At 44.9% G+C, this 25106-nt stretch overlaps 1 protein-coding gene across 1 annotated transcript; it reads left to right on the forward strand.

The window, feature by feature from the left end:
• Positions 1-7321: 7321 nt before the first annotated feature.
• On the forward strand, positions 7322-24026 carry irf2b (interferon regulatory factor 2b). The gene is made up of 9 exons (XM_056287976.1): positions 7322-7858; positions 10010-10102; positions 10336-10435; positions 10908-11084; positions 13128-13186; positions 13963-14101; positions 15058-15210; positions 18823-18869; positions 19642-24026. The coding sequence occupies exons 2-9, from the start codon at positions 10016-10018 to the stop codon at positions 19915-19917; spliced, it is 1038 nt and encodes a 345-aa protein (XP_056143951.1). The 5' UTR covers positions 7322-7858; positions 10010-10015; the 3' UTR covers positions 19918-24026.
• The last annotated feature ends 1080 nt before the right edge of the window (positions 24027-25106 follow it).

Here is a 25106-nt window from a genome sequence, read left to right on the forward strand (position 1 = left end):
AGGTGAAAACTGACTGAATATGGCCACTGGTGAACAAGCAAGTTTTTACCCAATACCAAAGCGCCCACGGGTGGAGTGCATTATCCACTGTTCTGATGATACAGATAAGCTGGTTTCACTACAAAGTGTCGACTCATGGAGAACTCTGCTCAGGGCAGCTCAGATACGAAATCATGCACCAGTTTTGAAACTGGCAAAAGACATTCCTGAGGGACAGATTCCAGCAATCTACTACCACAGAAAGTGTCGCAGTATCTTCACTATGAAGCAAATTCTTGATGGCCTCCTTGCAAAAGAAAAGAAAAGTTGTGTCTCTGCTGAAGAGAAACAATCTAAGAGAGTAGCTCGACATGCTCCAAGTACATCTAGGACTTATGATGCAGAGTGCATATTTTGTCAGAAAAACAGCAAATATTCCAAGAGACAGAATACGAGAGAAGTACTGGTGCAGTGTCGAGAACTGCGAGCTGATGCAAAGATCAGGAGTGCAGCCACAAAGAAAAGGGACAGCAGAATCCTTGCCATTGTGAGTAGAGACCTTGTAGCAGCTGAAGGGCACTACCACAGGTCATGCTATAGACTTTACACCAAAGAAGAGGTTTCCAAAGGAGATGTTGCCAGCAATGAAGATGATGATGCTGCAGCCCAGTATGAAGCTGCTGTGAATAAGGCATACAATGAGCTGTTCCTCTTCATCAGGATGGAGCTTTTTGGCAATCCTCAAGTGATGACAATGACTGATCTCTCTTCTAGACTGGTAGCTTCAATGAACTCCCAAGGCATTGCCCAAGTCAAGGAATCAACCAAGAAGCACATAAGGCGAAACCTGGAGAGTGAGTTTGCTGGAGCCTTGCAGATATTCCCTGATGAGAAAGGAAAATTCCTCCTCTATCCCGATAACTTGTCCATGAGGGAACTTGCCAAAGAAAATCAGTCTCTCAAAAGGCAGCTGCAGACCCTGAAAAGTGTCAGTGCACAAGATGTTATAGCCAAAGCAGCCATCAAATTGAGAGCAGACATTAAAAGTCAAGATGTTCCTCAAACCTGGCCGCCTGAAGTCAAACCAGAAGCAGAATGTCCTACCATTCCAGAGTCGCTCATTATCTTCCTGTACTCTACTCACAGGCTCAAATGATCCTGATCATGCATCCCAGAGAGTGCAGTGCCTTCTGCAGTCATTTGGCCATGACATAGTATATGCAGTGACATGTGGAAATACCAAGCCTTCCAAGCACATTGTTCTGCCATTCAGTGTCAAATCGTTGACAGGAAATGTAGAGTTGATAAACATCCTCAACCGACTTGGTCACAGTGTGTCCTATTCACAGATGGAAGAGATCAACACTGCCCTGTGTCTCCAGAAACTCTCATCATCAGGGAGTGGCATTGCCCTTCCAGCTAACATCCATCCTGGCATATTCACAACTTTAGCCTGGGACAATATCGACCGTCTTGGAGAAACTGTCAGTGGTGAGGGAACATCTCACAGAGTCAATGGGATTGCTGTGCAAGCAAAGCCAGTCAACCCACTTCCTGTCCAACCCATGCCCACTGTTCCCAAAACAAAGAAGAGAAGCATTGATGGACCCCCACCAATGTTACCAACTTACAATGCTGGACAACGGGTAGGGCCACCACAAAGCAAAAAGTCAGATGCCGATACTGCAGCCAATACTAAGCTTGCCAGAGAGAAAAACCTTCTTTGGGTCCTAGCACGCATGTCACAACAAGAAGAACAGTCAGTCAGCAGCTGGACAGGCTTCAACATCCTGACTCGAGGAGAGATGACGGTCATCCCCGACAATATAGGCTATCTGCCTACCATCAATGCTCCAGCGACACAAATGTCTACTGTCAACGAGGTGCTTAACCAGTCACTGAGCATCATGCAGTGCTTAGGCCTGAGGAAGATTGTCTGTGTCTTTGACCAAGCCCTGTATGCGAAGGCTGTCGAGATCACATGGAAACACCATGACAAGTTCCATGATATCATCGTTAGGCTTGGGGTATTCCACACCATCTGCACACTGCTGGCAATAATAGGAAAGCGTTTCCAAGATGCTGGACTCAAAGACCTCTGCATTGAGTCTGGCATGATTGCAGAAGGCTCAATTGCTGGTGTTATGGATGGCCACAAGTACAACAGGGCAGTGCGACTACACAAGCTCCTGTATGAGGCTCTCATGCGACTGACCTTGAATGGTTTCCTGTCCTGGTTGGAAGAAACTCACAGGAATGACATGGTTCACCTGAATGAGACACTGAAGACCATTGACAGCCTTGGGAAAGAAGTCTCACAACATGTTTTGAAGGAGGTCCTCGAGAACAGCTCTTGTACACGCATCATGGATCTATTTGAAGTCTACCGTGAGTTCCTTAGAGGTGGAAACGGCAGCCTCTCGAACTTCTGGATGTCCTATTTGGACATGGTTGAAATCTTGTTGGGGCTCATCCGAGCATCCAGAGAGGGAGACTGGATGCTACACTTGGCTAGCATTCGAGCAATGATCCCATGGTGCTTTGCTTATGACAGGATGAATTATGCACGCTACCTCCCCTACTACTACGCCCAGATGTCTGAGCTGCCCATCACACACCCAGATGTGTACACAGAATTCATGGAAGGAGGCTTCTCAGTCCAACTGGGCTCCACCAATCCCTTTGGCCGAATCCCTGTTGACCAAGCTATAGAAGAAACGGTGAACAAAGACACCCAAACAGCTGGAGGGACAAAGGGATTCAGCTTGAAGCCAGGAGCTGTGACCAAATATTATCTCACAGCTGAGTATAGAAGCATGTACCTCAGACAGCTGAGAGACCTGACAGGTCAAGGCAGGTGCAAATGGTCTCATCCAGATCTACAGAGTCCAAGGATCAAGAGAGATGAAGCAGATGTCCAGTCTAATAACTGGCTCAATCCTATGTCCCCTGATGAGATTGATTTGGTTAGCCTCTCCACTGGCAACATGGCTCCACCTGATGTGACCATAGATCTCTTGAGAGCTCTTGAGAAAGGAGAAGAGGCCTACCAAGCATTCCAGCAAACAAGGTTAAATGCAGACCCACCACCTGTGAAATTCCACGACAAGATGACCAAGCAAAGTCTGAAAACATTCTCCAATGTCAGCACAAAACAAGCTCATGGAAAGAAAGCACAGGATGTGGTTCTGAAGGCAGATAGAAACCTTTTCAGTCACATGATCCTGGTGGCTGAAAGCAGGAAGGTGAATCTGAAGGATGTCCTTGCCTACCCATTGGGCCCACTACCATGGGCACTGGCAAATGCTGATGGGTCCTTACGAAAAACAAACAAGGCTGCACTTGCCAGAGAGCTGGAAAAGAATGTATCTCCTGCAGAAGACATCCCAACCCCATCTACTTCCATCATTGATGGGATGAGCCTGGTCCAAAAAATGAATGGCAACAACAAAACCTTTGCACAGGTGGCAGAGTCAGCCTTGACCCAGGTCCTCCATGAGGGAGCACAGAGTGGGAGGATTGATGTTGTTTTTGATGTCTATCACCAGACTTCGATCAAAGATGCTGAACGACTGAACCGGGGTGGAGACATCAACTCTCCAGTACAAGAATCTTGTAGGGGGACACCACGTCCAGCAGTGGAGAAAATTTCTGTGCAGTTCCTCCAACGAGACCAGTCTCATCAAGTTTCTGGTGGAAGAGTGGAAACTCCCACGATACAGAGCTATGCTGCATGGCAAGGTGTTGTACATGACCTGTGAGGAAACCTGCTACAAGTTGACAGAAGATGGGTGTGAGGAAGCAGCAGAACTGCAATCCACACATGAAGAAGCTGACACCCGTCTGCTCCTGCATGCATTGCATGCAGCAAATGCGGGCTCAAAGTCAGTTATCATCACAGCTGAGGACACTGATGTCATGGTGCTTTGTCTTGGCTTCCAGAAGGACATCACCTGTCCCATCTACCAGAAGTGTGGGACTCAGAACCGCACACGGTTTGTCGACATCACCAAACTGGCAAGTTCACTTGGAGACAGCATCTGTGACAGCCTAATTGGCTTACATGCCTTCACAGGCTGCGACACTGTCAGTGCATTCGCTGGTCGAGGGAAGCTGAATGCCCTGAAGATAGTGAGAAAGCACGCTTCCTGCCAAGAGACTTTTAGTCAACTGGGACAGACATGGAATGTGAGTGATGAGCTGTTCCAGAAAATTGAGCAGTTAACCTGTCGGATGTATGTTGCTAATAGCAGTACTGCTGAGGTGAACAAACTGCGTTACCAGCTCTTCTGCACCAAAAGGGGAGAGGTTGAGTCCAGCCAGCTGCCACCATGTAGAGACTGTCTCTTTATGCATGTTCAACGAGCCAACTATCGGGCAGCAATATGGAAGTGCTGTCTGCAGGCTAACCCTGTGGTGCCAAGCCCTACTGAGTATGGATGGACAGACGATGAAGGCAAGCTGGCCATTTACTGGATGCGCTCCCCACCTGCACCAGATGTGGTCTTGGAAATGCTAACATGCAAGTGTGTGCATTCATGCAAAATGCCAAGCTGCATGTGCCTGTCAAATGGACTTCCATGCACAGACATGTGCAGGTTACAGACCTGCAGTAACCAAAAACAGCAGGATGGTCCAGAACTGGACTTTGAACTTGGGGAGTCAGATGATGAGAGAAACGAGCAGTTTGATGAATGACAGTCTGATGATTCTGATGGTATTACTGTGGTAGTAGTCTATTGATGCACAGGATGTTGATTCTGGACTTGGTTACCCAGAGCTTGAAAACAATAATGTAACCATATTCACATATACCCATTACCCTACCCATTACCATTACATATACCCACTAATGATATGGGATTACATGTATCATTGACTAAGTATATGTAAATGTCAATGTTGTTTAAAATATTAAAATAGTTCATTACCTCACTATGGTATTCCTTTTTATCATGTATTTTGATTGTGTATTTAAACAAATGTATAGAGACCAGTTTGTGACCTAACTGGCTTTGGTCTAGCTCTCATTTAAGGCTCACAATCACCTCACACAATGAAATAGTATGGGTATATTATACATTTTCTGAATCTTTACAGTCCTGTGAGTATTCCAGTTTTTGTGTTTTGTGTCCCTGATATTCCTAGATGCCACAGGGCTAAAAGAAAGTATATAGTTTAGGCGAAAATTGCAGAAAGATGTGTGTTATTGACGGGTTGAAGAGCTCAAGTGACCTCTATATTTGTGAGAAATATCCACAACAGGGCTTGAATGAAAGCTAAGAAGGTCCCCTTTAAAATGATACCAAAGACAATATTATAGAACATTGAAAAATGTCCTGACCATGAGGCTAAACCAGGATATGCACCAGCGTCTAAAATGCAATTTAGTTTAGCGGGTGGTTAACTTCATGAGCTGATAACTGTGATACAGCTGCCACTCAGGAATGGTTATCATACCAAAATATCATCTACAGACATGGATCCTTTCAAAAATTATAAGTAAGTTTTGCCACCTTGAGTGTACCGAAATATCGTCTGGCCCATGGACTAATAGATGACCTCTTTGACTCCCTGTTCAAAGCAGTGTTCATCCCTATTACGGATGTGCACATCTTCATCCTTGAAAGAGTGGCCACTGGCCTGTAGATGGTGTAGACTGTAGAGTCCTGGTGTTGGTTCTTCTGTGTTGTGCCATCCTCTTGGCCGGCGTCTGTTTAGTATCCCCAGTGTACAAGTCACGGCAATCGTCCTGGCACGTAACAGAATACACTACATTGCTCTGTTTGTGCCGGAGGACCCGATCCTTGGGGTGGACCAGCTTCTGGCACAGTGTGTTTTGGGGTTTGATAGCAACGGAGATGTGGTGTTTGGAAAATACACCTCTCAACTGTTCTGACACTCCCGCCACATACAGAATCACCACTGGTTTACGCTTAAACATCTGTGGCCCTTCTCCTGTCTGCGATCAGCTGGTGCACTGTTTGGGCCTCTTCCTGGCTTTGACAAATGCCGAGTTAGGATAACCACATCTAACCAGGGCCTGTTTAATGTGGGATTTCTCCCCTTCTCCAGCCACTGTGTAGGTGGGGATGTTGTCAGCTCAGTGGTACAGCATCCTGATGACTCCTAGTTTGTGCTCCAGTGGATGACGAGGGTTCCGACCTTAAGTACTGATCAGTATGTGTTGGTTTACGGTAAACGTCAACAATCAAATGTCGCCCATCACCAATTGCAATTTCACAGTATAAGGAGGCTAACCGGTCATTTTTCACATCCTCCCTGGTGAACTTGATGTGACTGTCCACAGAGTTAATGTGGTCGGTGAAATGTGGTACACCCTGAGATTTAATTTTAACCCATGTGTTGTCCACAAACTGAACCAATGGCTAGGTGATGCCCCTGGATAGGACATCAGATCCTTCTTTTTCACTTCCTCCATGTACAAGTTACAAAAATCAGACTGAGGGTGTCACTTAGTTGAGTGATGAAACGTATCAAGATGAACTGATTCAACCTTCTTCGACAATATCACAATTTCATTTAGCAGACGCTTTTATCCGAAGTTGGCCACTACAGGTGAGCCTGGGGAACCCATAGCGCACCCTTGCCTCTGCCTATAGTACTGCCCCCCCCCCCCGAAGACAGCTTCAGGAGCAGACACACTTGGTCAGTGGCCCTATTGCTAAAGGGCGGGGACACCTGCAGTCATTTGAGACCGAAGAGGTCACTTAGACGAGCGGTGAGAGGTTTCTCTCAATAAACCTTGTGTCCAGGTGAACTGATTCAACTTTGTGATTTTCTCGCCCGGATTATGCGTACATAAAGGCGGTGTTATAGTGACCTCAGTGTTATACTGATATAGGGGTTGGAGAATGGAAAAACGCTGGGCTCAAACTATCTCAAAACCACGCATCACGTCTTTAACACACGTGGTGAAGGTAGAAACCATGTGAACACACGTGGTAAAAGCAGAAAATGAAAAGGCATTCGAGAACGTCGGCCTGCGCTGGTGGTTTTGGAGCCACCGTTGTCCTCTCCGTGACTAATACGTCGGTATCGTTACAGGCGACTTGGTTATTCTAAATGTCATGCACACAGAGCGAAAGGCACGGCATTTCAGAACGGCTGCGTTTCGTGGCCGAAACACAGCCTCCGGAAAGGAGCCTTGAGAGACCCGGCTGCTACTGCTGCTGCTGCTCTCTCGTTTCGTTTCCACTTTTTTCGCTGCGCCGCTTAAGGGGCCGGACGCCAATGGAGGAAGTGAAAATGAAATCCGGGGCCCGGTGGCTTTTATTTTTTTTTGGGGGGGGGCGGAGTTTTTTTTTTTAAATAATAATTTTACTCTTTTTCTCTTCTTTTTTTTTTTGTTTTGTTGCTTTTGTTGTTTTTGAGGTTGAGGCGCGCGCGCGCGCACACCAGCCACTTCCGCAACGCCTCCGAGAGGCTCGAGCGAGCTATTGCACCGCACGAGCGCGGCGGAGCGGGAGGGGATTTCCACCCCCCTCCGCCACCAGCAGCTTCCCAGAACTCTTCTTGTTTTGCTTTCGATCTGGACCCAGAAACAGAAATAGTCCCGCTTTCTCTTTTTCCACGTTACAAAGTTACAACCCGGGGAAGCCGTCGTGACGTCCGAGCTCGCGTTTGTCCGCGTGCGGACAGCTGGCAGGACTCGGTGGCCTTTAAGGTGTGAAACTCTGCCGAGTCCGTGCGCGTCTCTGTTTAAAGAGGGGGAGAAAAGTAGCAGGTACGAGACGCTGTTCTCTCCCCCCCCCCTCCTCCTCCCCGCCGCGTCTTTCACTCCGCCTCGGCTCGACGTGAACGCCGGGACTGGCGCTGGGGAGTGTTTCTTGCACTTCGTAGGACGTGACGAATCCCAGTAAGTGAAAGTAATTTTCTCCGGGGTCTGTGGATCGGGGAGAGCAGCCTGGGAACGCCGGGGCCAGTGTTTTGTTTTCGCTTTTGCCCCGGCTGGTTTGTTTTCGGCGGCGGAGACGAGAGGGCACGACTTTTCCGACGCGTTTCACGCGGCCCCGCGTGACCGAGCCGCCCGGGCTCGGGCGCGGAAGACCTCCGCCGCCGCGTCGGAGGTGAGCGGAGCCGGAACTGTTGCGCTGCGATCGGATCGAGCAGGTTCGGTTGGCGACGGTTCGGCGTGGCTCAAGGCTTCTTCTTAAACGTGACGTTCGCCCAGTTGGGTTTTTGAAGCAGGTCACACGCCGCGTTGGGCGCAACTCCGGTGGCTGCAGACCGACATGTGCACACTGGCGTTTACACTGTATTATGTAGGCTATTGTATTATGTGGGGGTTTGGTTTTCTTCTTCTTTTGCAGGTTCTTTCTGTTAAAATGCAAATTGTGACGATTGCAGTTTGCACCCCGTTCAAATGTGAGCAAGAAAAGTTAATGCTGGTCTATAAGAGACAGTTGTGATGCAGTTTATATACATTTGTCTCTGAGCAGTCTCCTAAAACACATGGCTAACCATGTGTTTTAGCAGACTGCTCAGAGACAAATTAACAGTTGCACTACATTACTTATGCTTGTGTAATTATACTGCAACACACACGTTTTAAAATCATAGAAAGTCGAATCAGTTCGTCTGGACACGACGTTTATTGAGAGAAACGTTTCATCTCTCATCTAAGGGACCTCTTCAGTTTAGACTGAATAACTGTCAATAGAGGCTGTGTCCAGATGAACTGATTCAACTTTCTGTGATTTCCTTACCTGTATTATTGAGCATGCATAAAGACACAAGATTTAAAAACATTGTCGTAACAGATTCTATAACAAAAGAGGAAAGAGTTCGTGTTTTATTGGAGAAATGCTTTCCCTAGATGGGTGTGACGGGCCTATTGAGTGTGATACCAACATATAAGTTTTGACCCTATGGCCCAATTGGTGCCATGCTATGTCACTATACATGATGGTGGAATCTGATCACAATGAAATTATCACTGTGGTTATATTGCTGGGCTCTATTTGAGGAGTGCCCAGGTCTCTTAACCAGTCTGGACTGGCGGACTTTGATCACATCAGACCACAACAATGACAGCCCTGGTTTTAACTCTTGATGTGGAGTGGTGTGGTAGGGAAAGTAAAGGGGGGGGGGTTGTAAATTATGATATCTCCTTTTCAGGTTATATGAGTACACACCTATTTGGATGCACTTTCACAGTTTGTCAAGAACAGTGGTTATTATCATTTCTATTATTATTGTTGATAATAGTCATAGTAATAGTAGTGTTATAGTATTTTACTGTGGAGCAATCGCAATATTCTCAACTCAGATATGTCTTGATGCATGCTCAATAATCTAGGTAAGAAAATCAAAGAAGGTTGAATCAGTTCATCTGGATACATTTATTGACAGGTACGTTTCATCGGATGGATAAAACGTATCTGTCAATAAACGCTGTGTCCAGATAAATTGATTCAACCTTCTCTGACTCAACTCAGACACTACTACCACACATGAGGCAGGTTGCTTGGAGTAGAGGGCAAGCTCATTCATAACAACTGGTCTTCGGAGCAGTTGTTAAGAATATAATGCCCTTTTTGTACTTGAGGTTTGTTCGATTTTGCTAAGAAATTCACTTTAGGGTGTATTTAAGTGAAGGATGACAACATGGCTAAGATGTCATGAAATGACATATCCATTTTATTTTTAGAGTGTGTCATGCTTGTTTTTAAACAAGAAATTAACATTTGTTCAAACTTTCTGACCTCCAATGGCAGCCAGCCAAATAGAATTTTTAGGGTGCAAATGAAACCCCAGAAAATGATTTGATACTCTACAGTGTGTCTCGTATAATGGACTTACTACCTGCAGCTAAAATGTGCCGAGGCCTGTCTTCTGGCAGGTAGTAATGATTTGATGTCTCGTCAATACGTTTTATATCACTTTCTTGTCACTTTGTTGTGCTGTTACACTATAACAACACTTCATGAAGTGAATCTCAGCTACAAATGAATGTATGCATGCATTCAACATGAACAACATTCAACATGAACATATCTGTGTGTAGGCCACCATGCCTGTGGAGAGGATGCGGATGAGGCCCTGGCTCGAGGAACAGATCAACTCCTGTCAGATACCTGGACTCAAATGGGTCAACAAAGTGAGTATACACACACAAAACACGCACACGCCATATAGGTGTTTAACATTAGATGAAGGGGTTGACTTGATCCTTATTAGCTGAATTATGGAACACGTTCCTTTTTATAAGGATTCTAGCAGTTTAACATATCAACCCGATTTATCCTTTTTGTTGAACATACACCAATCCCCCTCTGTACTCCTGCATGTGTTTAAGTTTAAATACAGGTGTGTGTGTGTGTGTGTATCTAGGAGAAAAGAATCTTCCAGATCCCATGGATGCACGCTGCTCGTCACGGTTGGGACCTAGAGAAAGACGCTCCGCTCTTTATGAGATGGGCCATCCACACTGGTAATACACAGCATGTATCTTTCTGTCTCTCTTGTTTGTCTGTCTTGTCTATATGTATTTCTGTCTGTTTATACCTGTCCACTGGTATTTCGGTAGGCAGCAGTGTAGGAGCTATTTCAGGTCTACCTGAAAAAGAAAAAAAAACATCAGAAAGGCAAAAAAAATCAATCGGAGAACTAGTTAAATGTGAAGTATTGCTCATGGGAGGACTGAGACAACAGGCTGCATCACCCCCCACAATCTAACAGACTAACAGACCTAGAAAGCCCACGTGTTTTTGAATTTCATACTTACCTTAAGTAAGATTCTTCATTATTCATGGGGAGACGTAAATGCTGGTAAAAAAAATAAATACCTGAGCTAGCTATCTGAAAAAGAGCCTGCCCTATTAATGAGAGGGTCCATACATCCTATTGATGAGCTTTTGAATTATTTTAACATTATGCACCCCCCCCCCACACACACACACTAGGTAAATTCCAGCCAGGTGTGGATCGCCCAGACCCTAAGACGTGGAAGGCTAATTTCCGCTGTGCCATGAACAGCCTGCCAGATATCGAAGAGGTGAAGGACAAGAGCATCAAGAAGGGAACCAATGCCTTCAGAGTCTACAAGATGCTCTCGTGCACTGAGAGGATCACTAAGAAAGGTCAGGGATGATGCTGCTATTCTGCTTTAGCTTCATCTGGGCTGCAGATATGTGCATGTGCTATTTTGCTCTGTAAGTTGATTTTCCTCAGAAGTGCATCTCTTAGCATCTATATCTTTACTGGGAGTGGCTAAGCAAGTTAGATTGCAGATAATCTGTCTTTTATCCCTGAGGTAATGCTATTTCACTCCGCCTTGTCTGTCTGATTATCTCAATCAATCAGGTAATTGATAGAACTTTATATATACAGCACATTTTGTACATTGAAATGCAATGTACTGTACATAAGTGGAAGTCCATAGACGAAAAGTAAACTAACAAACACAATGAAAGATAAAAAAGCAATTGAAATTTAAACACCGAAGAAAACTGAAAGTCCCCATAATGAATAAATACATACATAGTACATGCTACTAATCAATCAATCAATCAATCAATCAAGTTGCATTTTCTATAGCACTACCTGTCCTTACACTTAGGACAATCAGTGAGGATTTTCAATAGAAAGAAATAATTGTTGACCAGTATCAGAAAACTAGGACGCCTTGAGCCCGAGGTCTGGATACCTGTAAGGACATATAGCATTGTAATGATCACGGATGAATAGGCTCGGTAGCCCTTGGCTACCAGGTCGGACCCTTTAGTCGACTGGTTAATGTTGTCGCCCGCGGTGCAGGAGATATAGGTTCGCGTCCCAGGTGCGGCAATTCCCGAGCTGCCCCCTTGAATTCGCTACAGTATGTCCCCCATCACTAATTGCAATTTCACAGTCTAACAAGGCTAACTTGTCATTTTTCAGATTTTGGTGATGGGGGACATTTGATTGTTGATGTTTACCGTAAACCTACACATATACTGATCAGTGCTCTAAGGCCATGACACAATGTCGGGCCGTTGGTGAGCGTCTGTGGCCCTAGTTTTTGCGACGTGTCCTGCACCGTTGGCGCTAGTCGGATCCCTGTCGGCAGCTTTTCGGGCGATTCAGCATGTTGAATTGGCGGCGGAGCCCGTCGGTGAGAGAGATCACTCTGATTGGCTGTTCAGCTTAGCGAATCAGCGCACAAGAAAAGAAACGAAAGTTATGAACGCAAGCAAACGACGAAGTCAGGAGGCCACACATAGAAGGCTCTTCTCATTTTTCGTCTTCATCTCACCTGAACATTTCAAGAAGCTAATATTTTCACAACAACATGGCAGTCTGGAATCATTTGTAACTTTTTATCAGATGTATTCTTGATTAGTAGCTATATTACGACATTGTCTGTAGTGAGCGAGGGTTGAGTGAAAATGGTAAGCAAACGCTGCTTTGTTTACGGTTTGTATGTCCGCAGTCCTGGGTCTTCCGGTTTCAAATTTTGAGTGACGAATACAGACTACCGCCACCTGCTGGTATGGAGAGTTATTTCCTCTCATGCAGGCGCAGACCGTACATGCTAGTTGGCCGTTGGCTGTAGTCTTTGCGGTGTGTTCAAGTGCTACTTTTTGGCCCAGACACAGGCGATGCAACAGTCAGCCTTCATCAACGCTAGTTTCTCTGATGTCGGCTTGGTGTGTTTGGGCCCTAAGGTTTGACTCATCATCCACTGGAGCACAAACTAGGAGTCATCAGGATGCTGTACCATCAAGCTGACAGCGTCCCTACCGACACAGCGGCCGGAGAAGGGGAGAAATCCCCCATTAACACCAAGATATTTGGCTGCCACACTTTATGAAATCACAGAGTTGTCGATTGTTATTGTTGCTTGATTGAATTGGTGTCTGTGTCTAGCAGGGCTAATGACCATTATCACAGTTTTATCTGAATTCAAAAGCAGGAAATTTAGTGGCATCCAGTTTTTCACAGCAGCCAAGCAGGCGTCTAAATTAGTCATTTGTGGGTCTTTCTTTATGCGGATTTTTCTCCATTTGTCTGTCTTTATTTCTGCTTGCCTATGTATCTTTGTCTGTCTGTCAGTCAGTTGGTCTCTAACTTTCTATCCATCTGTCCATGTGTATTTCTGGCTATTTGTCTGACTGTGTATCTCTGTCCGTTTCGCTGTCTAGGGAGGAAGAAGGGTGAGAAAGACGGAAGGACCAAAGGAAATAAAGAAGTCGAACAAGAGGTAAGCTAGTTTTGCTCTCTTCCCGAGCTGAGAGCATTGAATTCACTCACGATGACTGTTCTAAACCGCTTTTACTTAAATCAATGAGGAAGTGATGAAAGAACTTACTGTAGGAAAAGTAAAGTGAAACTTTTGAAATCAGGAATATGCAGTAAGAAGAGAAGAGAAACCTCGAAAAAGTTGTGACAATAAACATATGAGGCGTATTGGAATAGGTGAACATGCAATTTTCTAATATTGAATGGTCAGGGGGTTGCTACGTCAGCCTTTTTGTTTGTCAAAATTCTGAGTATATTGATAGGTAAAATATTCTGCACACAAAAGGTAAAGGTCCGTACACCAGACTTAAGGTCTTCTTCAGGATAAGATCTTTACAGACCTCCTCATCATATGCCACCATCAAGTATAGTACATATGAACCTCAATAACCAGAAGCCAATGGGTTACCATAGGGACTGATGAAATTAACATTATAGCTGTACAAGATGTCTCACTATTCCATTCAACATTAATATTTTGTAGTGACCTTGGGTTGTTCCATCATCTGATTGATAGATTAGCAGTTATTCTACAGATATTATGATGTTAACTTGATGTTGTTCATCATCCAGAAGGTGGTTTTAGCTAGTAAGATTCTCATTGACAGTATGATCCCCCCCCCCCCCATCTGAATCTTCCACTCTCGGTTCAATGAAGTATTCTCAAATGTGCCATAAACAGCAGGTAATGATTGGAACGTTGTAAAACTCTCTTTTTCCATCTCCCACCCACCTTAGGTCGCCTTTGGTTCTCCAAGTCACAGTCTGTCTGGAGCTCCTGTCGGGCCTCTGAACTATACCACACAGGAAATCAACCAACAGGAAGTGACGAAACAGAAAGAAGTTGAGAGGGACACGGTGTCAGACAGCACTTCAGGTACTTTGGTTACCACATCAGTGTGATCCTCGGTGATGTTTTATAAAAGTGATTGTGGGTCAGTTTCTATCTGATTTGTTTTGGTGAGGCTTTTAGCACTGAAACTGCTTCTGTTTGGTTACTGAGTGAAGCTGAAACAGTGGCTCTTAGCTACTTGGCATTTCAATTTTATTTATTCATGATTTAGTGAATAGATTATGCTAATCTGTAGTGTGAAGCACCTGCTGATATTCTCGAGAGCCCTAAATTTAGAATTTGTTCCAAGTATAGTAGCTGTCATAATAGTTGAAGGCAAACTCCTCATTAATTTTAAAATACCAATATCTCATTATTTTACAGGGCAAACTGGAAAATACCAACCAGGAAGAACTAGGTTCGACTAGAAATGATAACCCTGTAATTTCTAACTGAGCATTCATTTGGAAAAAGAGTGAGATGTATGTCGCGGCTGAATTGAAATGGGAGAGGCTGTGCTCTTGGGTTAGTGTTGGTTATTGTCCATAATTCCAAGAACACAATTGCCTTTTGTTCAACAATAGTATTTTCTCATGTGCTCGGGTGACATAGCAAGGTTTCAGTGCTGATATGTCGCTAGCTAAGTGACTGAGGTAAGGTACCATTTAATGGTCACTCACTCACAGGGCCATTAGAGGGTCCAGGATATCTAAGAGCAAATTGGGAGCTCACTTCTTAGGCGCTATCCTAGTTCCATATCGGTGATTTGAAAGCAAAGATGGTTATCCTAGTGACTAAAGGGGGACAGAAGTGTTAAGTTCGAGATTGGGTAGCTAACCCTTGTTACGATGACTACTACCCAAGGCCAAAACTAATTTCAGCGGTAATGCAGCAGAATCCATTTTTAGTTTTTTAAGTCACAAAGTTGCACACTAAATTTGAAAAAGGAAATATCCAGTCCGTTACGTCATCACATGTGTTTTGTATGTGTCTGTATCCAGCCATTGATAGTCCGGCAGAAGATCATGTGATTGCCAGCGAACAGCTCCCGTTTGTCTGTCAGACAATCGAGGTGACCACAGAAAATGAAGAACAGACTGTCAGCTCCTCCCATTCTTACCCGCTCCAGATCTCACCTGTGTCTTCATACTGCGGTAAGACAGCACACAAGATGGACACAATGCCACACCTACACACTGACACACAGTTGTACCCGTTTACATACACAGATGTTGATGACTTAAATCACAACACCGTATTGTTAATTGTCTTATTTTTGTCAGGGATGTGGTGACTGAGTTATGTTAAATGTGAAAATAATGGATTATTTGATTGAGACCTTCATAATCAAATTTGGTAGTGTGCATTATGTTGTTACTGAAACAGTGATGATACATTGCAAAACAGACTGCAACAATCCTTAATGGCTTGGAAAAAATAACAGCCTAAACAGTTCGGGTGTTTGCCTCGATGATTCGATTATAGCTCAATTAATGGTCGGTGGGTCTGGGAGCTAATGGAATTCATTGGCAGTTCTGAAGATTTGTACACGGGGTTGAAAAAGAGTGGCTAGTAGACATTTAGTGGTGCCCCCTCCCCAAACCTCAAGTCTAATCAAATAAAATGATTCTGCCTGCCATCAATATGGTCCCTTGGGGATCCGGTGCCGCCCCGCCCCATCTTCTCTGTTACTCTGTCACATGGCTAAATCTATGTCAAAACGTGGAGACTGAAGTATTTTTGTCCATCCAAAGGAGGTGAATCAAGTGCAACTGGACTTGGTATATATCAGTGAAGACGTGTCGCGTCTCATCCAAGAGGCTTCCTCAGTTCGTGCCTTTCTGACTAGACCAAGCTGGTCTGACTGGCTGGTGATGAGACTCAGAATTTATCCTCTAGGAGTCGTTGTCAGAGCTATTGATATGCGTGGCTCTTTGTGTGCCGTTGTTTAACAACGCCTGTCGCTAACAGAGCCATAGATATGAGTGGCTCTCTTGTGTACCGATGTTGTGGCCGCGCCCGTCGTTATCGGAGCTATTGATATGCGTGGCTCACCTGTGCTCCGATGTCCAGCCGTGCCCGTCGCCATCAGAGCTATGGATTTGCAGTTGTTTAGCAGCGACGGTTCGACTTGACAACAGTCGGTCACTAACGGCTCCAATGACTCTCATGACCACTGAACAATGAAGTCGAAATTAACACCCCCAACGACCGTCGCTGCTAAACACATGCAAATCAATAGCTCCGATGGCGACGGGCGCGGCTGGACATCGGAGCACAGGAGAGCCACGCATATCTATGGCTCTGTTAGCGACGGGCATTGGTAAACATCGGGACACAAAGAGCCACGCATATCAACAGCTCTGACAACGACTCCTAGAGGATAAATTCTGAGTCTCATCACCAGCCAGTCAGAGTAGCTTGGTCTAGTCAGAAAGGCACGAACTGAGGAAGCCTCTTGGATGAGAGGCGAAACGTCTTTACGGATATATACCAAGTCCAGTTGCACTTGATTCTACTCCTTTGGATAACCAGGACCTGGATGAATGAGAACATTCACAGATATTTTTGTCCATAAATACCAGCAGGTATAGCTTTAGCAGGGAGTATGTATCCTCAAGAGATTATTCATTGTATTAACCTTATAATAATAATTATAGTAGTTTTATTTATATAGCACTTTTCTAAAACAATGCCACAAAGTGCTTCACAAAAAAATAAAACCTTACTTTGCATCAGCCATACACATTAATTGTGTTCCTCATAGCGTTATAATTGTGCAGAATGCATGCAGAGTACAGTCTTGACACGCTGTCTTATTTTCTCTGCACTCTGCACACAGCTTTCACAAAAATACATTGGGGAGGGGCGTCTGGGCGACATGGCGGTCCGTTCCATTGCCTACCAACATGGGGATCACCGGTTCGAATCCCTGTGTTACCTCCGGCTTGGTCGGGCGTCCCTACAGGCACAATTGTCCGTGTCTGTGGGTGGGAAGCTGGATGTGGGTATGTGTCCTGGCCGCTGCACCAGCACCTCCTCTGGTCGGTCGGGGCATCTGTTTGGTGGGGAGGGGGAACTGGGGGGAATAGCGTGATCCTCCCACGTGCTATGTCCCCCAGGTGAAACTCCTCACCGCCTGGTGAAACGCCTCACCGTCTGGTGAAAAGAGGCAGCTGGGGACTCCACATGTATTGGAGGAGGCATGTGGTAGTCTGCAGCCCTCCCCAGATCGACAGAGGGGGTGGAGCAGCGACCAGGATGACTTGGAAGAGTGGGGTAATTGGCCAAGTACAATTGGAGAGAAAAGGGGGGGGGCATTGGAGAAATACTTTATAAGCATCTATCCATGCATCGTACCATAGAGCCGTATAGGCCCAGGCTTCATAATGTACTATCTAGCAGCCTATATACGTATCACCTTGTGGTTATTGGCTGGTTATTACCTAAGAGACCACCAACGTCGATCAACCGTGATCCCGGAGATGATAAATGCCAACTCTAGAAAATATCGCTTTCCAAACAAAAGTGGTTTTCCTCCCGAGTTTCCCACTGAAAATAGGTGTTTACTCATTTCCCGTTGTTGTACATGAGAGGTGGTGCGCCACACCTGCTTGGCATCTGGTGTAGACAACAAGCTGTGTGGCTCTGGGGCACAACCATTAATCACCGGGGGGGGGTGCAGTGAGTTAATACAGTGAGTTATTAACCAGCATATTTTTATATCAGTTGGTGGTCTGTACACTGTGGGCTTTGCCACCGATGATGATCCTCAACAGTCCCCTCATATTGCCTTTCTTATTTAACCTTCATGGAACTGCTGAAATGTGATGTAAATATATAAATGAGTTGAATCTGACATTTGATAGAAATAACTGAATTTAAAATACAAATCCCAAATATGAGTGAATAACAAAATTGAACTGCTCATGTGGGACTTTTATGATAATATATCCATCTTAAAAACTACAAGCGTCACAAAAATAGTCTAGGTCACAACAGTAGTCTAGCTTGGCAATCAGGCAGCTAGACTTGTATATATATACTATTTTTTTTTTTTTCAGAAATTCTTTGCAACTTGGTGCCATGTGTCCATAATTTAGTTAATATCTTGAACTGGGCTTTCCTCAGTCATTTTTCCAATAATGCCACCGTCACAAGTTCATGATGCTTGGTTTGGTGCTCGGTCCTCTTTTAATGGAAAGATCCACAATGAACCCAGGTTATAGTTCCCCACTGTTTGTCGTCATTTTTATTTTTATACGTGACGCTCTTTCATTCACACTTTCCCTCACATCAACACCTTCAACACTCTTTCACACTCAGGCTCTTGTATCAGCACCTACGTCACCCTCCTCTCCTTCGACCTGACTTTCTGGCCGGGCCGGATCTATCCGTTTTCAACACTCGTTCCATCCTGCTTCTTAAATGTTTGTCGCTGGCATGAAAGGGCGCCATTAAGATAGTTGCCACACATTTTACCTTCAGACTTTTTTCTGTTCCCCTTGCTTATCAGCTGTCTTAACGCTGTGAGCTTCTAGCGTAGCTAGAGCGCCCAGTGTGTATAGCTGTATACACAAAGACTGAGTTGAACTCACGCCTCTCCCACTTTTCTCTACTCTTCTGTCTCTCTCCTTCCCCTTTTTGACTGGGCTGTATGACGAGCTGGTTTATCGTCCGTAATAAGTGCTTCTGTTCTCTCAGTATATCTGTGTTAACCCTATTGTTTGCCTCTCACTCCCCGTCTGTTCCCCTCTTGTCTGCAGACAGCGACACAGACAGTCTGCACAGCGATACAGAGGACACCAAAGAGGTGAGACTGCCAACTACCAGTAAACACACACCTGAATACAAGCATGCAGCCACACTCTGAAGGGAGAGTAGTGAGTGAATCATTAACCGTTTTGATCTGCAGATAAACAGGTTTTTACCTGCTTTACCTGCAGGGGGAAAAAAAACAGGCCGAGTGTTACAGTAAAGCAGTTGTGTGTGTGTGTGCGTGTGTGTGGCAAAAGAAACAACAGGCCAAGCCTAAATAAAGTGTGCATGCCTAATTGTGTGTGTGTGTGTGTGTGTGTTTGTGTGTGTGTGTGTGTGTGTGTGTGTGTGTGTGTGTGTGTGTGTGTGTGTGTGCATGCACGTGCATGCGTTTTCTTTCCCTCCTAATGTGACATGAGCTGTCCAGAAATGGGAGGGACTTCCCATGAGGTGGAACTGTAGATCATTAACTTTATAATATGCATTTGCACTTTGTACATTGTACATAGAATGAAAGCATGCACACGGCCCGATATCAGTGGTGGTAGGAGCAAACAACTCCTTTACTCATGCAAAAATAGACAAACTATGATAAATTTTCACAACTGCCCTTCATACCCCAGCATATAATGACACGTAATGCCTCCTTGGTAAAATGCTTCGGAACGAAAGGCTCTGTTGACTTGTACTTGAGTGTCCTGAACCTTCTGCTTCTCCTGCTCCTCCCTCATCGTCTTCCTTTTCCCCCTCCTTGTCTTATTTTTGTTGGTACTATTGTTGTTTATGTAATACTAATGCAGTTATTATGGTAACATTGTGATTGACAGAGTGCCAGTCGAGCCTGGAGGCGGGGCTATAGCTCATCGGTGCTCAGGGTTCCTTCGTGCGCTCTTCCTAGCATGTCCACTTTCGTCTCGGCAGCCAAGCCCAACTTCCGGATCACCAGCACCCGAGACCCCGCCCCTATCATCAGTTACCATGCCAACAGCTGGATGTCAGACTACATCCAGAGCGCTCAGCCCCTCCTCCCTGAGACAGCGAGCCACACCCACGAGATGCGAGCCAGTGTTATTATGAAGACTTCTGATGTCACTTCCTCCTGACCTCAGAACAAGGAATGTATCCAGAACACCGAAATGACATTGATTGTCGCTTTTTTCACATCAGGGCCAAGCAGGGCTTACCAGATTAAAATTCTTTGCTTTCACTGGATTCTACATTTCCTATTCGGGACTCATTTTTTCTTTCTTTTTTTTTCTTCTTTTTTTGCATTCAGTGGCACATAAAGAATGCTGTATTTGTGTTTATAACAATGAACAGATCACAGTATTTCAGACAAAATTATATCCCACTAGCAAATTAGTGCTACTGGTAAGAAGTTGCAAAGATAATCAGAGGCCTGATATTGTGCTGTGGCAAAGTGACGGTAAAAACTTCAAACCCGTGACTTGCCCCGTGATGGAAAGCGATGTCTGTCTGTCTCACTGTCATTCTGTCTTTTTGTTGGCTGGACCAGCCAGCGGGCCAGCCCTACAGCCGCAAATGTCGCTGAGCGACCCTGTTTAGAGTGACTGACTGACTGAGTGATCATGTTTAGAGCGACTGACTAGTGATCATGCTTGACATGACTGGGCCGCTTGATCAGGTGACCAACAACGTCACCGAAGTCACACGATTGGTCGGCCGAGTGCTGAAGAGCATGAGAGGGAGCGCAGTTAAAGCACACCAAATAATCACTCTGACAAAACACTCAGTAGAGAGTCAAAGACGTTGGAATCGGTTCATCTGGATACAGCGTTTACTGACATACGTTTCATCACTCAACTAAGTGACATCTTCAGTTGAAACATTATTCTTATTGATGGATTATTGAGCATGCATCAAGACACTCAATATTAGAGGTAGAGACATCCACAGATAGAAACAGATGCAAGAGGAGGGAGAGTCACCAGGTAGTTAGAAAAGTTATAATTACAATTTAAGAGTGCAAAGTATTGTTCCTGGAACTGTATATTTAACTTTCTTTTTTTTTTTTTTTTTTTTTTTTGTGATATGCTACTTCAGTACACATTAACAACAAATATTACTGGGACCACTACAGAAAATAGCAGATGAACATTTAATATACTGGAATTCACATTATAGACATGTAACGACCACGGATGACTAGACTCGCTAGCCGGTCGGCTAACCCTTTAGTTGACTGGTTAGCGCAGTTGCGGGCGACCCGGGTTCGCTTCCCAGCTGCCCCCTGAGCTTGCTACAGACACTACCACTGACTAGCCCAGTAACAAATTGGCCACAATTTCAGACATTTGACCAGACATGGTCCAGCCATGTACTAGGTTTTGACCTAGTATTGTTTTTTGTTCAGACACCCCTGGACTGTGTATCCATCAACAGAGACAGGCGGGCAGACAGACGGGCAATCAAGCACAGAGATGGAAAGGAAAACACGCAGACATACTGACTGACTGACAGACAAACTGACTGACCACTGTGAACAATGGATTTTATTTCTTCTCCCTTCAGCTCTCTACTGTTAATAATGTACATAGATCATTTTATGTAAGCCGCTTCTGCACCTTATGCACAGCACTGTTGTTTGTGTGTGTGTGCGCGTGTGGGTGTGTGTGTGTGCGAGAGAGAGTTGGAGGAGTAAAGTGTGGTGGATGGAAGCTTTGAAGATGTGTGTGTTTTAATAGCATGTGGCTGGTTTCCCTGCCGACAGTATATGTGCTTTAGCCTGCTAGCTACACCTACCACATAGCTAGCCCACAGATCAACTAGTTGTCTGCACATAAACCAGGCTGATGGAGCACAGCAGGTTTAACTAGGCAGCTGGAGGAAGTGGTGAACTGAGCGACATTGATGGCTTGCAGAGTATAGGGCGTTTGACTGCATTCAGGGTGACGTGGATCTGGGATGTTTCCTCCAATCATCCCAGTTCACAGTCGTCTCAAATGCTTCAACAAAACCAGACTATCCCGTTTGATACTGTGCAGGCGATCTCAGACGCCTTAGCCTTTGATCTGTTGGCTAGCTATGTTAGCGGTCCGCAGGCTAAAGCGCAGTCCCGATTGCCAGCTTGCCTTATATGCCTTCAACGGAGCCTCGGCGTGGAGAGGTCTTCAACCTTGTGTTCTAAAAAGTCCTGATGGGAATGTGATGTGATGTATCTGTAGAGCCCAACAGAAATTTGTCATCCTTTGGAACCGGTCCTTGAACAGTTTTACACTGGAAGCTCACAGCCATCATGTGGCGAAGTCATTTCAGAATTCCTCTGCGCTCCCAAAAGATATGCAATAGAAACTGCCAAAATATTTTTTTTTCCATGTGCCTTCCATGTCAGTCTTATATGACTATCAGACCCATAACATTCAGATGGAAGACTTCTCGAATTGCTTAAAACAAAAGATTTTGGACCACATTTAGATAGAAAGCTCAGTATGGAAATGTTTTGTTGCCTTTTTTTAAGATACATGGTCTATTTTTTATACTCCAAGCAGTATACACTGGCAACTTTGTTACCCACGATGACCAACAGTGAATTTACTTTTTAATCGAGCATTTGTTCCCCTCGGCCCACTGTATTTTCACCAGTCATTTTCTCTTGTTGGTCACCCTTACAGCATTGTGTAGAACTCCACCTGTACTTCCTGTGATACAGGTCACAGGAAGTACTCCACCTGTACTTCCTGTCACCGTACGAGCCAATATTTCTTCGTTGGTCCACCTGCATCAGTGCACTATGTATTCAAGGCATCATTTAAGTCAGGTCGGTTTTATTTGTATAGCCCAATATCACAGATTACAAATTTGCCTCAGGGGGCTTTACAGCAACACAACATCCTGTCCTTAGACCCTCACATCAGATAAGGAACAACTCCCTAAAAAAAACCTTTAACAGGGAGAAAAAATAGGACGAAACCTCAGGGAGAGCAACAGAGGAGGGATTGATTGATTGATTGATTGATCGATCTCTCTCCCAAGATTTAGGATGAGAACAGTCTTGTTGGTTTGGATTAGATATGGTAAACCCGGCTCGTTGATTTTTTTTTTCTTCTTCCTTGGGAAGCATTGTAATAACTTGGCTTGTTTATAGCTTTCAAATATGCACACTGGACTGTCTATCGCAAAGTGGGAAATAGGTGAACTTAGAAATTTGTAGACCGACCGTGTTTCTCTACGTAATGATCCATAATGCCAGAGGCCTCTATTTTAGTGGCATCGTCTCAAGAGGTTTGCCATGCTTCATTGAGATCCAGTACAAAATAAATTAAGTGCACCTAAAAACCAGAGCTCTGCTCTGTGTCAACCATTTTATGTAAAGGGAATTTATTCAACCAAAGTGGACGATGAGACCTTACTGTTTTTATGTTTCTTTTTGGAAAAAAACCCATATATATATATATGTATATTGTTATTGAGATTGTCACAATTTTCCACTTGGTGGTTGGTTGATGTTGCCAACCTGTTTTTTTGCTTTCTGTGATTCAAGTGTTTTATTTGCCAGATTCAGTGAACACATTATCGCCATCAGATGAAAACATTTGTGAACATGTGATATTACGAGACGGGCGCCGCATGTTATTTAACCAGAGAAGGTGCTGGATGAATTCCCTGCTTAGCTGCTTCCAACCGATTTCGAAACTCTTCAAACTGTGTCTCTGGCCTTCTCTTGGGGCTTTGGCGGGACAAACTAGTTGGCCGGTGTGTCTTAAGACTTCACACTGAGCACGTAACCATAAAGCAGGGAGGGGGCACGAGCAGCTCGGTGCCATGGACCTGCCAGAAGACAGGCACGTGGCTAGGGATCCTGTGCCGTGGCATGCCGTCCGGGAAGGCCTCTGTTGTTGTCGTGTGTGGCCTTGGCACGGAGGCGCTGACCTCTGACCTGACACACGGCTGACAGCTCCAGCGAAGAAGAGTCGTCTCATTATCATTGTGAAACTAACTATGTTTATACATCCTCATGTCTCATCAGCGAAACTATTCTTTTTTTCAAATCAGAACTATTCCTTGTTATTGCTGGGGACACTTGACAGAGCCTCTGGAGATCTCCAGGACCCCCCCCCCCCCCCGTGGGACCTGGCTGAAGCGCCAGCTCCCAACGGCGTCATGTCAGACTGTTTTATACTCTGCTCTTCATCATGGTTCCTATCACACCTGTGGATCAACATGTAATTCTGAATAAATATTTTTAATTGTTCTGCTCTTTTAGTGTAATGGGTTGTGTTTTTGTTTTGTTTTTTTGTACCACAAGTGTACAGGAAGTTGCTCAGGATTTATCTAGGATACAAAAAGGATCAGAGTTCATTTTTATGGCTTGTGCACGAGGGAACGTATTCCTCTGTTGTTGGGAGTGCCACATGTCCATCACAGGAACTTCTTAAAAATGTCTCAGTTAGGAGTTACTTCTGGTGAGGCAAATGTTTGAATCTAAGGATTTTCAGGGTTACATGTTTTAAATACATGTAGGCACCTGCACTAAGGTGACGACAACTCAAATATAGTCATCGCAGTGTGTTTTCTGAGGCTGAACGACATCACAGCAGAATTGGCTGATATATTTTGGGTGGGGGGGTTGGGTTGTATGATGTATATTGCAACGTTAAAGGAAAAACAGGAGTTACATAACTTCTGCTGTTATAAGCAGCTGTTTAACTTCAGCAGCTCCGTTTGGAAAGGACTTATCACCATTGTAAGGAGCCAGGCGATCTTAGATGGGAAATAAAAGTTGCTCAATGTTCTGTGTGACTCGGCACGACAGTTGTATTCAGTTAACACTCGTCGGTCCAGGCTGGTCCATGAACAACACATTTACTGTGGACTTTGCACAAAGAATTGTCAACAAGTTGGAAGGAGAGTGGTCACTAAAAAGCAATTCAAGGAGATTACGGACGGCTTCGTGTCACTGCCCTCGCTTAAGATATTGCATTACACTTCAAGCTGCAGGAGCACTTAAGGGAATTAAGATGATGAAATGGGTCATTTAACATTTTATAGCAAAACTGCAAACCTCATTTAGGGGAAATTACTCTGCATTTAACCCATCCTAGCTGTGTAGCTAGGAGCAGTGGGCAGCCGCCGTGCGGCACCCGGGGACCAACTCCAGTTCGTCTTGCCATGCCTTGCTCAGGGGCACAGACAGGAGTATTAACCCTAACATGCATGTCTTTTTTGATGGTGGGGGGGAAACCAGAGCACCCGGAGAAAACCCACCGCAGACACGGGGAGACCATGCAGACTCCACACAGAGGAAGACCTGGGATGACCCCCAGGGTTGGAT

The sequence above is a fragment of the Lampris incognitus genome, chromosome 1 (genome assembly GCF_029633865.1).
Source record: "Lampris incognitus isolate fLamInc1 chromosome 1, fLamInc1.hap2, whole genome shotgun sequence".
Classification (NCBI taxonomy): Eukaryota; Metazoa; Chordata; class Actinopteri; order Lampriformes; family Lampridae; genus Lampris; species Lampris incognitus.

Bases quoted from the DNA above. Each gene is read 5' to 3' on its own strand.
- irf2b (XM_056287976.1), top strand. From the start codon at position 10,016: ATGCCTGTGGAGAGGATGCGGATGAGGCCCTGGCTCGAGGAACAGATC. The intron at 10,103-10,335 runs GTGAGTATACAC...GTGTGTATCTAG, and splicing joins GACTCAAATGGGTCAACAAA to GAGAAAAGAATCTTCCAGAT. The intron at 14,102-15,057 runs GTACTTTGGTTA...GTCTGTATCCAG, and splicing joins GGTGTCAGACAGCACTTCAG to CCATTGATAGTCCGGCAGAA.